Source organism: Dromiciops gliroides, chromosome 4 (assembly GCF_019393635.1).
Source record: "Dromiciops gliroides isolate mDroGli1 chromosome 4, mDroGli1.pri, whole genome shotgun sequence".
Lineage (NCBI taxonomy): Eukaryota > Metazoa > Chordata > Mammalia > Microbiotheria > Microbiotheriidae > Dromiciops > Dromiciops gliroides.
In genome coordinates, this window is record NC_057864.1 from 245,054,019 (window position 1) to 245,071,632 (window position 17,614).

The 17,614-nt window shown below is 39.3% G+C and overlaps 1 protein-coding gene across 5 annotated transcripts in view; it reads left to right on the top strand.

Annotated features, from left to right (window-relative positions):
* Positions 1-17,614, top strand: part of ANKS1A (ankyrin repeat and sterile alpha motif domain containing 1A) — a 233,981-nt gene that overhangs the window by 124,665 nt on the left and 91,702 nt on the right. For all 5 annotated transcript variants that reach the window (XR_006356327.1, XM_044002069.1, XM_044002068.1 and 2 more), the window contains one exon: positions 10,770-11,359. Coding sequence is in view for 4 of the 5 variants with exons in the window: in XM_044002069.1 (XP_043858004.1) it covers positions 10,770-11,359 (590 nt within the window). In the remaining variant the exon portion in view is untranslated. The remainder of the gene's footprint in view (positions 1-10,769; positions 11,360-17,614) is intronic.

The following is a 17,614-nucleotide window of genomic DNA, read 5'->3' on the forward strand; positions in this document are numbered from 1 at the left end:
CTTCTTGTGGTTATTACCTGGGTGATTTTGTACAAATTATTTAACTTTGCTGGACTTCAGTTTCTTCATCTGTACAATTAGGATTAGAAAGGAAATAAACTATATTTAGATAAAGATGTCATTTTTTTCCCATCCAAGATTTTGGACCCGCTGATGTGTATCTTTGGACCCCTTGGAGTCCATGGAAGCCAGATTAAGAACCTCTGCCCCAGGAGCTATGAGCTGCCTAGAAAGTATTGGCCTGGTTGATAGAATTCTTCTCAGCAAGGAGCTCCCTATGTCAGTGAAATCTTAGGGCGGGTCCCTTTCCCTATGCTAAATTCATATGCTACAAGTTGTTGAATTATTCCTCATTTGATGCATACCCACTTTGTTTCCATTTTGCTATTACAAAAATTGCTACTATAAATATTACATATGTATGCGTGTGTGTGGGGGGGGGTAGCTTTCCTTTCTGTCACCAACTTCCTTTTGGTTATACCTAGTACTGGTTTCACTGATAACAGCTGTGTTTTGGTGGGGTATAATAACAAACTGTTTTCTGTTATGGATGGATCATTTTACTACTCCATCCAACAATACATTAATGTGCCTGTCTTCCCTTAACTGTGCCAGCATTCACCATTTTCATATTTTTAATCTGATGACAGTGAGGTAAAGCCAAAGTTATTGAAATTTGCCTTTTTTCTTATTAGTGATTTGGAGTATTTTTTGTTGCATTATTGGTTGTTGACGGTTTTCATTTCTTTTGAAAACTGACTGTTTAATACTTTGGTAGCTTTTCAAGTGAGACCACTGCCCTTGGTTTTATGTATTTCTATAATTTCTCTGTATATCTTGGATATCACACCTTTATCAGATGTATTTGTGGCACAGGTTTCCCCAGTTAACTGTTTTTCTTCTAATTCTAGTTGCATTGATTTTGTTCATGTAAAAGCTTTTATACTTTATGTAGTTGAAATTGTCCATCTTATCTTCTATGCTTACCTCTGTCCCTTATTTAATAAAGAATTCTTCCTCTATTTCTGCATTTGCAAGGTACCGCCTTACATTCTCTTTCCAGTTATTTTTTTAAATGATGTTGTCTTTTATATTTAGTTCATATATGTAATTGGAGCTTATTCAGTCACTTCTGCTATAGCACAGCCTATGCTTTCCTAAAAATCACCATGCTATGCAAAATTGCCTAATAAAAAACACAGTACTTATGGGATAAATGAGAATAGGGGCAGAAAGAACACTTCTGGCCATCACGTTTATTTTCTTTTCTTTTTTAGTGAGGCAATTGGGGTTAAGTGACTTGCCCAGGGTCACACAGCTAGTAAGTGTTAAGTGTCTGAGGCCAGATTTGAACTCAGGTACTCTTGACTCCAGGGCCAGTGCTCTATCCACTGCACCACCTAGCTGCCCCTATCATGTTTATTTTCAGCATTGTCTCTGATGGTCTGCTGTTTGAATCTTTTTATGCCTGTTGATCTGGAAATTGTCACATGTTCTCTTGTTTCTTCCAAAATGCTCAAATATTTCAAGCTTCTCCTCAATATACGACTTTGTGTTTTTAGACTAGAATGCTCAGACATATTTGGGATGTTAAAAAATGTGAAAGAAACCAAAACTCACAGCATGCTGTAGGACAACACACAGTGACTGAGGTAGCTACCAGGTGTTTGAGGCATGTGCATGTGTGTACTTGGCATATTCCCATGCAGCTCAGTTCAGCTGGGTACAGTTTTCTGCATTCACCTAGTATTTTTCATGTTCCAAATCACATATAAGCAAATGCAAAATTCATGTTATGCTCAAATTTTTCCCTAACTTTTCAATCACAGTGGAACAAATTCATGTTTTCAAAACAAGCATTATAGCTGAATTGATTGTATATGCTGTTTCAAACATAATTTTAGTTTTCTTAACAGTTTTTGTTTAATAAGAATCCCTTACCTCAGATTCATTGAACGTCAGGCTATTACTATAGTTGATTACCTCTATCTGATCAATTTTTCTGGTTTTTTTTTTCAGCCAGTACCAAATAGTTTTGATGATTACTGCTTTATAGTAAGACTATGTCAAATCTTCTTGAGAACTTTTAAAGATTTATTTGGATCTTTTTTAAAGGGAGCATCTTCTTCAATTTTATATTTATAAAGGCATAAAGCAAGAGTCCTTTCCTTCTCCTATACATACATTCCTATACTCCATAAAAAGTATCTGTGGATTATGACTTTTAGAACAGTCTTATGACCCACAGAAATTCTTCCTCTCATCACAATTCCTATCTTCCATACAAATTGTCTATTTTCCCACCCTGCCCACTTCCTTCTTTGCATCTATGTAGTTTTGAGATCTTGGCATCTGTTTCTCTTTCTTCATTTATGAGAAGGCATGAATGGGTGGCTGTGGGACAGAGCCATCCTTGTTAGTGAATATAGTAAGCATCCAAACTAGCCCTGTGGCAGAATTCTGTGTCCACCTAGAGGGCATGATTCTTGCCAGCTGCTTTGCTGCACACCACCTGAAAGGCTAATGAGCTTCTTCAGTTGTAGAAACACGGAAGAGGAAGTTAAGAACTAGAAGGTGATAAAGAGAAAAGAGAGCCTGTTCTCCTGTCACCAGAAGGCTTTTTACTGCTGACTAGCATTGAATTGATAGTGCAATAATAACTATAAGCTGGCATTTTGATAAAACTTTAAGGCTTGCAAGGCACTTTACAAATATTATCCTCACAATAATCCTGGGTGGTAGTTGCTATTATTCTCATTTCATAGGTAAAAACACTGAGCCAGATATAGGTTAAGTGACTTGTCCAGGGTCAGAGAGATAATTAGAATCTGAGGCTAGATTTGAATTCAGGTCTTCCTAGCCTCAAGTCTATAATTCTATCCACTATGCCACCCAGCTGCAGTGACATATAACTTCCGCTTCTCTGTAAGGGATAGGAAGCTCCTATGAAATATGGAAACACAGGTAGTTTTCAGCATTTAACTCTTTTGACCAACCTTAAGTTACTTAGGCCTGCCTATTTCCTGACTTTTTTTTTGGGGGGGGGCAATGAGGATTAAGTGATTTGCCTAGGGCCACACAGCTAGTAAGTGTCAAGTAACTGAGGCCAAATTTGAACTCAGGTCCTCCTGAATCTAGGGCCAGTGTTTTATCCACAGCACCACCTAGCTGCCCCCTTTCATGACTTTCATGAGCCCATGCATCATTCTGCAAATTAACTTGAAAGTCTGACCTGGTTTTATTCAGGGCTTTGTGGAACCCTATAAATTGTTAGAGATATGGCAGTTCTTTATTGTGAACTAACAGCTTTTAGGGGTTGACATTTTATAGCGTAGCAAATTTTTCTTTTTAATCTCCAGAGATATATTATCCAGATTTATGTAGAGGTCTTCTTATAATTCCATGATTTTTCTTGCTTAATACTTGGTATCTGACTTTTTGTGCATAGTCTGTGAGATGGTACTGTAGACAGTCTGGAAAGGTACAAGTATTTAATGAAGAGAAAGCCAGAATACATGCTTCTGGGTCCCTTTGAATGAGTAGAACATAAGTGGAGCTAAATGACCTACCCTCTTTGCTGGCTGTGTAGCAGCAAAGTTTAGTGATCCACAGAATACAGAATTACTTTTCTTGGGAGTGTGAGCATTAACTGGACTGTTTCCTTGTTCAGATTTCAAGGATACTAGTTCAAGTTTTCCATTACTCTTCATTAATTTCTATTCAAAGTAGTCTCTGCCATTTTAAAAAAATTTTTTTTAATAAAGGTTCACCTAGGAAAACTGCAGCTTGTAGGTGGTCTAACATCAGGTGTCAGCCCTTGTTCCTATGCATTGGGATTCTGTTTTTATAAGAGATGCTACTTATTTTGTAATCTTTCTCATCAGTTCCTCATTTGTGGGACTAAAGAGGTAAAGTGGAAAGTTGAGGTTGGGTTCTTTGGGTGGCATAGTGATGATGAGAGTTGGAATTAAAGAAATGATAACCATAGAGCCAATTTGCATTGTGGGTATGATATTATGGCGTGGTGGAAACCGAGTAACTCCAAATTCAACTTGGACACTTAGGTGACCAACTCCAGTTGCCTTCAGTTCCCCAGGAAGTATTCGGTTTCAAGGGCCCTGAATTCTAATTACTATGATATAGTGATAAGATTTTAGAGCTGAAGAGGACCAGCTTTCTTATTTTACAGATAAGACATCCGAGGCCCAGAGAAGTTAAATTACTTGTCTGTGGTCACACAGTTGGAAGTATCAGAGCTGGCATTATAATTTAGGCCTACTAAGTCCATGGTACAGTGTTCTATCTATTCTCTGTTCTAAGTCAAATTACACATTCTGGGCCTTAATTTCCTTTTCTCTGAAATGAAGACGTTTGATTAGATTGTCACTAAAGTCCTTTCCAATAATTCACACACACAGGGCAATGAGGGTTAAGTGGCTTGCCTAAGGTCACACAGCTAGTAAGTATCAAGTGTCTGAGTGTTGTGAAAATTTCTAAGTCTGAGGAAGGAAAAGAAACAGCAAAGTCTCCAAGCCGTAGAAAATAGGTTTATTGAGAGAGGGCCTATCTCACAATAAAGCCAGTCAGGGGTAGGACCTGAAAGACCTTGAGTAGTGTCACTCGGCTGCTCTTATACCCTGACAGGGCTGTAAAGTATTTATACAATACTAATTTTAGACACACAACAATAGGCTTAAGGGTATCACAATGTGGAATCTTAGTCAGACAAACATACTCAAACTCAAAGTAATGCATATTAGTACATATTTAAAGAAATAAAGCCACTGAACATAAGCAAAGTGGGGGCTTCCACAATTGAAGTAGGTGGATCATAGTGGATGATCAGTCTTGATTGGTCTATCTAGCTCAGGAGTTACTATTCTTTTTTTTTTCTTTTTCTTTTTGTTTTTTTTTTTTAGTGAGGCAATTGGGGTTAAGTGACTTGCCCAGGGTCACACAGCTAGTAAGCGTTAAGTGTCTGAGGCCAGATTTGAACTCAGGTCCTCCTGACTCCAGGGCCGGTGCTCTATCCACTGCACCACCTAGCTGCCCCTTGGAGTTACTATTCTTGATAGTTGACCCTTTAAGTTGTGGATTTGACTCCTAGCTAAGCTGACAGCTTGTATTTGAAGAACAACTTCAATATACTATGTGGATAGCCTTACTAATATTTATTTTACCTAATCTATATTACTGACTTAAGCTACTAATAAAGTAAAATATCCAAAAATATTAAATCACAATTTTAATTAATATACTGATTATTGCAATTATTAAATCACTTATAACTAAGGGGTGGGGAAAATCTCACTCACATGAGGCTGGGTTTGAACTCAGGTCCTCTTGAATCCAGGGTGGGTGATTTATCCACTGCGCCACATAACTGGCCCCCCCACCCCACCCCAATAACTCTCTTTGTCCCCTCCTAGATCACTGCCTTGGGTGGGCTTGTGTAGCTTAGTGAATTTATGAGCTGTGTTGTTCAGGATTTCCCAAGACGATCTGGTCACAGTGGAGAGTTCTAACAAAAGGTGATCCATTGGAGAAAGAAATGACAAACCGCTATAGTATGTTTGCCAAGAAAACTCCCTGGATGGCATTAAAATGATTTTTGTTTGTTTGTTTTGGGTTTTTTTGCTGGGCAATGGGGGTTAAGTGACTTGCCCAGGGTCACACAGCTAGTAAGTCAAGTGTCTGAGGCTGGATTTGAACTCAGGTACTCCTGAATCCAAGGCCGGTGCTTTATCCACTGCACCACCTAGCCACCCCCTAAAATGATTTAAAAAAAAAATATATGGTGTGACCCTGGGCAAGTCACTTAACCCTCATTGCCCCGCAAAATAAAATTAAATTAAAATTAAAAAAAAAAAAGACACTGGAAGATGAGTGCCCCCCCCAAGGTGTCCAACATGTTACTGGGGAAGAGCAGGGGATAATTACCAGTAGCTCCAGCACTAATGGGGCTAAAGCTGAAAGCAATCTCAGATGAGGGTGTGTCTGGTGACAGGAGGAAAGTTGAATGCTATAAAGATCAATATTGCATAGGAACCTGGAATGTAAGATCTGTGAAACAAAGTAAGCTGGATGTGGTCAAATATGAGATGGAAAATTTAAACATCAACATCTTGGGTGTCAGTGACCTTAAGTGGATGGGAATGAGTGAATTTAATTCAGGTGATTATTATACACACCACTGTGGGCAAGAATCCCTTAGAAGAAATGGAGTATCCTTCATAGTCAGTAAAAGGATGAGAAAAGCAGTATTGGGGTATAATCTCAAAAATGATTGAATGATATCTGTTTGAGTCCAAGACAGACCATTCAACAATACAGTAATAACAAGCTTACAGTCTAACCACTAATGCTTAAGAGGCCCAAATGGATCAGTTTTATGAAAATCTGCAACATCTTCTAGAAATAACACTTAAAAAAAAAAGATGTCACATTCATCATGGGGGATTGGAATGCTAAAGTAGGGAATCAAAAGATTGTAATAAAAGGCAATTTTGATCTTTGAGTACAAAATGCAGCAGGGCAGAGACTAATAGAGTTTTGCCAAAAGAACTTACTGGTCATAACAAACACTCATTTTCTTTTCTTTTCTTTTTTTTTTTTTTGTGAGGCAATTGGGGTTAAGTGACTTGCCCAGGGTCACACAGCTAGTAAATGTTAAGTGTCTGAGGCCAGATTTGAATTCAGGTACTCCTGACTCCAGGGCCAGTGCTCTATCCACTGCACCACCTAGCTGCCCCACAAACACTCATTTTCAACAGCCCAAAAGGTGACTCTACACATAGATATTACCAGTTGGTCAACATCAACATCAGATTGATTATATATTTCACAGTCGAAGATAGAGAAGCTGTATACAGTCAGTTAAAACAAGGCATGCAACTGACTGTGGCTCAGGTTATTTTGCAAAATACAGACTTAAATTGAAGAAATAAACTATTGTATAGGTATGACCTAAAATTGTATAGGTATGACTTAAATAACATTCCTTTTGAATAAAAAGTAGAAGTGATAAATAGGTTTAAGGGATTGGGTCTGGTAGATAAAATGCCTAAAGAACTATGGACAGAGATTTGAAACATTGTGCAGGTGACAGCAACAAAAAATATTCCAAGGTAAAAGAAGAGCAAGAAAGCAAAATGGCTGTCTAATGAGGCTTTACAAATAGCTGAGGAAAGAAGGAAAGGGAAAGGGATAGGGAAAGAGATGCCCAACTGAATGTATAATTCCAGAGAATAGCTAGGAGAGAGAGATGGTTTTCTTAATTGACCAATGCAAAGAAATAGAAGAAAACAACTGAATGGGAAACACAAAAGATCTCTTTAAGAAAATTAGAGCTATCAAGGGAACATTTCATGCAAAAATGGGTATGATTAAATACAAAAATAGTAAGGATTTAACAGAAGAAGGAGAGATTAAGAAGAGGTGGCAGAAATACACAAGAACTATGCAAGAAGGATCACCAATAATCATGTTGGTGTGGTTGCTGATCTAGACCCAGACATCCTAGAGAATGAAGCATTGTTAAACAAAGGTTAGTGGAGGTGATGGAATTCTAGTTGAGCTATTTAAAACCCTTAAAGGTGATGTTGTTAAAGTGCTGCATTCAATATGCCAGCAAATTTGGAAAACACAACAGTGGCCACTGGACTGAAAAAGGTCAGTTTATATTCCTATCTTAAAAAGAGGCAATACCAAGGAATGTTCAAATTACCAAACAGTTGCACTCACTTCACATGCTAGCAAAGTTATGCTTAAGAATTTGCAAGCTAAAGGGGGTGGTTAGGTGGTGCAGTGGATAAAGCACCGGCCCTGGATTCAGGAGTTCCTAAGTTCAAATCCGGCCTCAGACACTTGACACTTACTAGCTGTGTGACCTTGGGCAAGTCACTTAACCCCCATTACCCTGAAAAAAAAAAAAAAGAATCTGCAAGCTAAACTTCTGCAGTATGAGAATGAAGAATTACCAGAAGAGCAGCATGATTTTTGAAGAGGCAAAACTTGAGGCCAAATTGCCAATATTTGTTGGACTATGGAGAAAGCAACTGAGTCCCAGAACACCATCTATTTCTGTGACATTGACTACACTAAAGCCTTTCACCAAATGGATCACAATAAAATGTGGCAAGTCCTCAAAGAGATGGGAGTACCAGATCAACTTACTTGTCTCCTGAGGAATTTGTGTGCAGGGCAAGAAGCAACACTTGGAACCAAGCATGGTACAACTGATTGGTTAAAGATTGGAAAAGGAGTATGACAAGGCTACATATTATCACCTTATTTGTTTAACTTATGTACAGATTACATCATGTGAAGTGCCAGGCTGAATGAATCAATGGCTGGAATTAAGGTGACTAGGAGAAATATCAATAATCTATGATAGGTAGATGATAGCACTCTAATGGCAGAAAGTGAAGATTAATTCAGAAGCTTCTTGATGAGGGTGAAAGAGGAACATATAAAAACTGGCTTGAAGTTTAACACCAAAAAAAAAGAAAAGAAAAGAAAAGAAAAAAGAAAAGAAAAGAAAAAGAAGATCTTGGCAACTAGTCCTATCACTTCCTGGCAAATAGAGAAGAAATGGAAGCAGTGTTAAATTTTTATATTCTTGGTCTCAAAGATCACAGCAATTATATAGCCATGAAATTAAAAGATGCTTGCTCCTTGGAAGAAAAGTTATGGCAAATCTGGACAATATTCTAAAAAAATCTGAAACACCACCTTGCTGACAAGGTACCTATAGTCAAAGCTATGGTGTTTCCAGTAGCAATGTATGGCTGTGAGAGTTGGACTATAAGGAATAAACTACAGAATTGACACATTTGAAGTGTGGGGCTGGAGAAGACTTTTGAGAATCCCTTGGACAGCAAGGAGATCAAATGAGTCAGTGCTTAAAGAAATTCATTCAGGCTGTTCACTGGAAGGTCAAATGCTGAAGCTGAAGCTTAAATACTTTGTCTATATAATGAGAAAACAGGACTCATTGGAAAAGACCCTGATGCTGGGAAAGATTAAAGGCAGAAGGAAAAGAAAATGGCAGAGGGTAAATTGGATAGATAGTGTCATGGAAATAATGAACATGAACTTGGGCGGACTTTGAGAGATCATGGAGGATAGGAAGGTCCATGGGGTCACTAAGAATCAGACATGATAACAACAACAACAAAGTCTTTTCCAGCTCTAAAATAATTTAATTTTATATATAAGTTCTCCAGACTAGTTGATGTTTACCCTATAGACTCACTTTTTTTTTTGGCAGGGCAATGAGGGTTAAGTGACTTTCCCAGGGTCACACTAGTAAGTGTCAAGTGTCTAGGGCCAGATTTGAACTCAGGTCCTCCTGAATCCAGGGCTGGTGCTTTATCCACTGTGCCACCTAGCTGCCCCACACTTTTTATTTCTAAGAAATTAAAGACTTAGGTAAATTTAAAAAATTATGAGCATTAAAGAACTACTTTCAAATGTAGCTCAGTTATGTTACTGATAGCCATTTTAGGAACTGCCTTCTTGCCCGATATACTTTGTTCTTAATGAGTTAAAATCTTTGATACAACTTAAGCTCATGCTAAGGTGAGGCGGTCCTTGGGTGACCAAGGTAAATGTGGTGGTTGTATTGCCAATGGGTGCCAGTTGTCAGTCGGAGTCAATTATTCATGTTACTCTAAGACAGTGGTATTTGATATCCTGGATGTGTATACAGTAGTAGCTGGTTTCATGAACTAATAGTGTCCTGTTTCTGGGCATGCAGGAGGTCTTCAGAGGATGGCAAATGTGTCCTGGCATTGACAGATTAGATCATTTTGTTTTCAGTGGTATCAGCTAAGGTTAAACCTAAACAAATAGGAGCAACTGGAAGGATTTGAAGGGAGTGAAATGTTCACATTCTTACGTCTGTGCTTGCTGAGGAAGGATGAGGCGTGGAGTTCACAGTCCCCTGGGGAAGGAAACAGTTATTTCTCTGCTGTTTTGTTTTGCACATTTAGGTTGAAGCATTCCAGAAGTTGCAGGTTGTGTATCATGGCCTCCAAGTTTTCCCTGTCTTTCCTTGCCAAAGGAAGGGAGGGTGACTCTAAATAACACTTTGGCGTTATGGAAATGTATCAGATGTTCCAGGAGTCAGTCTTGCTAGTCAGTCCTAGCAAGAACTCCTGCACTGTCTTGTGTTTGTGTTCGTTTTCTCTCTCTCTCTCTCTCTCTCCCCTCTCTCTCTTCCCTCTCTCTCTTCCCTCTCTCTCCCCTCTCTCCCTCCCTCCTCCACTCCTCTTCCCCTTTCCTTACCCTTCTCCCTCTTTCTCCCCCTTTCCCTCTCTTTTTTCTTTCCCCTCTTCCTTTCTCTTTCCCCCTTTCCCTCCCCTGCTTCCACACTCCGGTAGCACTCTCTCACTTTCACTCTCCCTCTCCCATGTTCAAATACTTTCACTTGTGTTTTCTCTGTTGGATATTGTTAACACCTCTTCGGACCTTATATAGCAAGGTCTGATTGTTAATGTTCACAGAAATAAAACAACAAGGAAAGCTGCCAGACTGCATAAATCAGGCCAGTGTTTGGAATTTCATAAATGCAGTGACTTTGGGTACAAATTGAGCATTGAGAACAATACAGAACTGTTCTTCTCTCTCTGGTTCTCCCTTTTCCTTGCTCTTTCTGCTTTTAATCCTCCATCCTGTTTCCCTGCCCCCCTCTTACTTGGAAACTTGTGACTTTGTTGTCTCTTGCTGAATTTAATTTTTTATTTCTCTTTCTCCATCTACTCTAGACCAGGGGAGGAGCAGCAGCAGCCGGAGCCAGGACTCTGCAGAGGGACTAGACGGGCAGGTCCCAGAGCAGTTTTCAGGTCTTCTACACGGCTCTTCTCCAGTGTGTGAAATCAGTGAGGACCCTTTCCAGCTTCTTTCCACTGTGAGCCAGGGTGCTTCCGAAGGGTCGTCCAGGCAGGGCACAAGTCACGAAGCTGCTATGCAGCTGGAGGATGCTGCTTTGCACACTCCTGGATCTACCCGGCCCAGCCTTCCTGACCAAAATAAGAAACTGGGTTATTCAGCTGGCCTGCCTACCAACCCCAGCCAATCGGACCCTGAAACTTTGATGCATGAGATATCTCAGCACCCTGGTGGTGCCGAAGAAGCAGGAGACTGGAGTGGGACCAGGAGCTGGGCCCCTCCCACTAGCAGACCAAAAGCCGAACTTAAACTCAGCCGCAGTTTGTCCAAGTCAGACTCTGATCTCCTGACCTGCTCACCAACAGAAGATACCACAATGGGGAGTAGGAGCGAGTCCTTGTCCAACTGTAGCATTGGGAAGAAGCGGCTGGAAAAGTCTCCTTCCTTTGCCTCAGAGTGGGATGAGGTAAGGCTGACCTTAAATCAGAATGTGTTTGGCTCTAGCACAGTTGGGTTTTGTACTAGGTTAGCTGAAGTCTGTGAGGTGTCTCAGCGTACTGACTTCTGGAGCAGGCAGGGAGTGGTTCTGCTAAAAGATTGTACCCCCTTCCTTCTCTGAGTGTTTCCCTCATTCCCTATTCTCCCCTCCCCTTCTCTTCACACACCCCACCCCACCCCCTTCGTTTTGGAGTTTCGTTACATAGTGGTGCAGGTCTAATCCATTAACAGTTAACTGTTAGGACTCCAGGCTCCATCGGCACGAGGCTGAAGGAGGCACACACAACTCATAGAAATGACATGCTATTTCAAAATCTTTGGATCCCTTCATCTCTGTTGCAGTAATGACTGTCTCACTCCCTGGGAATTTGAGAAGCATTAGTATATGTTCTCTGAGTCCTGGGGAGAGAGAGAGGAAAGACCTAGAATCTTGGAGCAGCTGTGTCCTATTGCTGGACCATATGTCAGATTGGGGGGTGGGGGTGGGGGGAGTTTGTGGGAAGCATACTTAGAAAGGGGATGTACAAGAAGGCTGTTTCATCCCCCACCTGCCACATGAATGTATTTACCCTATTCTAATGAAAGAATAAACCCTTCCCCTAAGACATGAGTTCTGCCCATCCCACATTCTCAGGGTTTGTGAGGCAAGGACTGTGTGGTTGAGAGGAGATAGGAGTGTTAAAGGAGGAGAAAGAATTTAGAGATTGTGACATAGGATATTAGGATCTAATGACTTTCTAACAGAAATGTTGCAAAATTGTTGACAACTTGTACATGAATATTTTCTAGTGGCCCGGGACAGGTCTCATGAAGAGGGGGTAAAAGTGTATTTACTAAAGGCTGTTAAACACTCAGGGAATGTTAAGGAGCTGCTTCTTATGGTGAGGAAACTGCCTTTGAAACGCCTCCTGGGCCTGCCTCCCAGTAGCATTTCTAAGAGATGAATTTAGCTCTCTGAGAGAAGAGGAACTGCACAGCTGACATGACCAGTTAAAGAGGCTAAATGTATGATCCAACCAAGTTAGAGAAGGTGGCAGTTATGGTCTCCAAACCAAAATCACTTCCTTTCTAGGTATGGGGAAAAGGATATGTTTAAACTTGGGGGCTTAAAAACATAAATTTAGAGCTGGAAGGGACCTTGAATGTCATTCAGTCTAAATTCCTCTCTTTTTGTTTAAAAAATTATATTTGTCTTTGTTTTTATATCATGTACATTTCCCCATTTTTCCTCCCACTTCCAGAGTGCCATCCTTTTAAACAAAAACTAGGAACAAAGAAAAAAACAAGAGGAAAAAACAGTTCAACAAAACTTACCAAGATATCAGACAAATTGTTCCACAATTCTTAGTCCTCACCTCTGGTCAGACATTTTGAAAAGGGAGATAGATGTTCATGTCTTTTTGTGGGGCCCAATGTTGGTCATTATAACCTTGCCCAGTCGTCGTGTATATTGTTTTCCTGGTTCAGATTATTTTGCTTTGTCTCCATTGGCACAAATCTTCCCACTCTTCTTTGTGTTTATCACTTCTTACTGCACAGCAGTATTCCATTACATACATTCAATACAACTTGTTTTAGCTGTTCCCCAATTGGTGAGCATCTACTTTGTTTCCAGTTCTTTGCTGCTACAAAAAAGTACTGCTATAAATTGTACTCTATGAGACCTTTCTTTTTATCATTTACCTTCTTGGGGTATAAACCTAGTAGTGAAAGTAATTGCTGGGTCAAAGGGCATAGACAAAGTTATTTATTTGCATAATTCTGAATTATTTTCCAGAACGATTGGACCAATTCACAGCTCCACAAGTGGAGCATTATTATGTCTTATCTTTCCACGAATACTTTCCACACTGTTTCCATCCTGGGTCATTTTTACTGGTTTGCTGAGTGTGAAGTGAAAACACAGAATTGTTTAGATTGCATTTCTTTTATTACTGATTTGGAGCAATCTTTCATGTAGTATTTAGTAGTTTTCAGGTCTTGTTTTGGAAACTGTATGTGCATCACCTATGGCCAGTTTTATATAATCACCGACACTCTCATTTTAAGGAGGAGGAAACAAGCTCAGAAGAATTCAGTGATTTGACCAAGATCACGCAAGTGATAAGTGGATGCATACTCGGGTCTTTCAGGTCACATTCACTGCTTTTTTCAGTTCCCTGTACTACCACTCACACTTTTCACCCTACCTTTCCAATTTTATTATACATTACTCTCCTTCCATAGTTTCCAGCCCAACCAAACTAGCTTTTCTGAGCTGTTCTTGACTCATGGCACACTTCCATCTCCATGCTTTTACACTGACTGTTCACATGCTTGAAGTGCGCTTCCTCCTTCTCTCTTAAAATCCCTAGTTTCCTTCAACACTCAGCTCAATCACCGCCCTCTATATGAAGTCTTTCCTGAGCAAGGGCCTTCCCTTCCTTACTAAAATTAATTAATTACCTTGCATTTATTTTCTAATATACTTGAATACATGTTGTCTCCCTGGATAAACTACTTTCTTTCAGAGTTGAGACATTTGTTTTTTGGTTTTGTCTTTGTACAAAAAATACAGTGCCTACCTATATAGTATAGGCATACCTTGTTTTATTGCACTTCGCTTTATTGCACTTCAGATACTGTGTTTTTTACAAATTGAAGGTTTGTGGCAAGTCAAGCCAGTCTACCAGCACCATTTTTTCCAACAACATTACTCACATCATGATGTCACATTTTAGTCATTCTTGAGATATTTTAAACCTTTTCATTATTATTTTATTATTATTATTATATCTGTTATGGAGATCTGTGGTCAGTGATCTTTGATGTTACTATCATAATTGCTTGGGGGCACCACAAACCACATCCATATGAAATGATGAACTTCATTGATAAATTATGTGTGTTCTGACTTTTCCATGGACTGGCTCTTCCCCTGTCTCTCCCTCTCCTCAGACCTCCCTATTCCCTTAGACACAAAAATTGAAATTAGGCCAGTTAATAACTACACACTGGCCTCAAAGTGTTCAAGTGAAAGGAAGAATCAATCAATACAGCAAACTTCATGGTTGTTTTATTTTAAGAAATTGCTACAGCCACCCCAACATTGAGCAACCACCACCCTGATTAGTCAGCAGCCATGAACATCAAGGCAAGACCATCCACCTGCAAAAAGATTACATCTTGTTGAAGCCTTAAATGATGGTTGGCATGTTTTAGCGATAAATTATTTTAAAATTAAGGTATGTACATTTTTAAAGACATAATACTGTTGCACATTTAATAGACTATAGTATAATTTAAACATAACGTTTATATGTACTGGGAAACCAAAACATTTATGCGAATTGCTTTTTTGCGCTATTCACTTTATTGTTTTGGTCTGGGACCAAACCTGCAATATCTCTAAGGTATGCCTGTAAATACTTAATGAGTGCTTATTAAATGATTCCTCCTTTCTAAGAGATAATTAGCCTGGGACAAAGCAGTCTCATGCAAGAGAAATTTTCATCCCTGCATTGAGTCCTGCAGTTATGGTTTGAAGAAAATTTTCTTCAAGAATTGGGAATCTTTAGAATAATTTAGAAGTCTTTTAAAGTCTGTGCTGGTACTCTCTAGAAAAACACTCTCCTAACTTCCCTTCCTTGTTGCCCCCTCTATCCCATTCTTTTGTTTTTTGTTTTTTGCAGGGCAATGAGGGTTGAGTGACTTGCCCAGGGTCACACAGCTAGTAAGTGTCAAGTGTCTGAGGCCGGATTTGGACTCAGGTACTCCTGAATCCAGGGCCGGTGCTTTACCACTGTGCTATCTAGCTGCTCCTATCCCTTTCTTTTAAGTCATTATCCAGTGTTTCTCTCCCAGGCAGCTTCCTAAGCCAGTCTGATAAATTACTACAGCTTTATAGTTACGTTTTTCTAAATGTTTTTTAACTTATTAATAGGTGGGATAAACATTGCTGGGAATAGGAATTACGTCCTTGAGGAAGAGTCTAGTTAGTTAATATCCAGTGGATGTTCCCTGTAAGGTTGACTTCACTATTCCAGTTGGTCTGTGTGGCTCACTATTACTCTGAACAATAGTACCAGGTCCCAAAGCAAAAGCCCGAATTTTTGAAGTGAATTTTAGCCACCAGATTAGAAGCAATACTTTTTTGCTTTGTAATGGCTTTGCCAGGATAGATTCTCATGCTTATTTCTTCTCTGCAATTAGATGCTGGTGATAGTTCAGGGTTGGTTGGACATTGTTTGATTTCCATTTTATTTCAGCAGACATATAAAACAACTTCTGTGTGAAGAATACTAGGCTAGGCTTTGGGGAATATATAAAGTCTAGATAAAACATGGTTCCTGCCATTATTAAGCTTACAGTTTACAGTGGCAATTTAATTGTGTTTGAGATCCAGTTTCATATCTGACAGATCTGCAGCACGGCTGATCTTGAAGTTTTATTCAAGATTTTCCATTGTTTTCAAACAAGTTATATTATAGCGATGTACACACACAAAAATATATACAGATAATGTGAGTCTCTTGGTTAGGGATTTTATATATGCTCCCCCTGCCCCCTCCACATATTTATTTATTTATTTATTCATTCATTCATTTATGGCGTTCATTTAAAGATTTTTTTAAATTTCCAAATTCTCTTCCTCCTTTTTGCCTCTCTCCCACCCAATGAGAAGGCAAGCAGTATATCACTTATAAAAAAAAAAAGAAGAAAAAACAAGCACAATAAAGTAAAAAAAAATATGCTTCAATTTGCACTCAGAATACATCAGTCCTCTCTCTGGAGGTGAATAACATTTTTCATCATGGGTCTTTTGAAATTGTCTTAGATCATAATATTGATCAGAATAAGTCTTTAATAGTTGATTTTCATTATACTATTTCTATGTATAGTGTTTTCCTGGTTCTACTCACTTCTCCCTGTTTTTTCTGAAACATCCCCATCATCATTTCTTACAGCACAATAATATTCTATTACATTCATATGCTATAATTTGTTCAACCATTCCTTAATTAATGGGCATCCCCTCTGTTTCCAATTAAGAATGGCTATAGGGGGCAGCTAGGTGGCGCAATGGATAGAGCACTGGCCCTGGGTTCAGGAGGACCTGAGTTCAAATGTGGCCTCAGTCACTTGACACATTACTAGCTGTGTGACCTTGAGCAAGTCACTTAACCCTCATTGCCTTGCCAAAAAAAAAAAAAAAGAATGGCTATAAATATTTTTGTACATATGATTCTTTTATCTTTGGCCCCTTTGAGGTATAGACTCAAAGGGTATGCACAGTTTTAGAAGTTGATGAAGGGGGCAGCTAGATGGTGCAGTGGTAAAGCACCAGCCCTGGATTCAGGAGTACCTGAGTTCAAATCCGGCCTCAGACACTTGACACTTACTAGCTGTGTGACCCTGGGCAAGTCACTTAACCCTCATTGCCCTACAAAAAACAAACAAACAAACAAGAACTTGATGAGAATAGTTCCAAATTCTTTTCCAGAATGATTGGACTACTCCACTACTAGTGTATTATTCTATTCATTTTCCCACATTACCTTCAGCACTTATCATTTTCCTTTTCTTTCATCTTAGCCAATATGATAGGTGGGAGATAGTATTTGGAGTACCTTCCAATTCTGTCATTCATTGCTTCTATGATAAACAAGTAGTGCCACCAGCCTACCCTAAAGAGGTAGGGCAAAAATATACTGGTTTTTCTTTGTAAAAATTAATGGTGTTTTCAGCCCTATTTTGTGATTTATGGAAATTAGAGGTAATGGGAGACGAGCTTTCCAGTGTGGGTTATTTTTCTTATATCTAAATAATGAGCCAAGTTCAAATATCCTGAGCCAAGTGGTGTGCCTGGTTGCTTTGTGTCGATCTTGTACTATGCATTTTACATAGTCACAGTCAATATCTTTTTTAATTCCTCTGCTTTTCTTTCTTTCTTTTTTTTGGTGAGGCAGTTGGGGTTAAGTGACTTGCCCAGGGTCACACAGCTAGTAAGTGTTAAGTGTCTGAGGCCGGATTTGAACTCAGGTCCTCCTGAATCCAGGACCAGTGCTCTATCCACTGTGCCACGTAGCTGTCCCAATCAATATCTTTTTGTTTGATTATCTCACAGGTTCTCTTTGGTCTAAGACTATGTTTTGTTGGTATATTTGTGTGTCACTTCTTCCCCAAAACATATTCAGTTCTCCAGGTGGATATTGTAGTTCTCACTGAATTAAGCTTGTCCAGG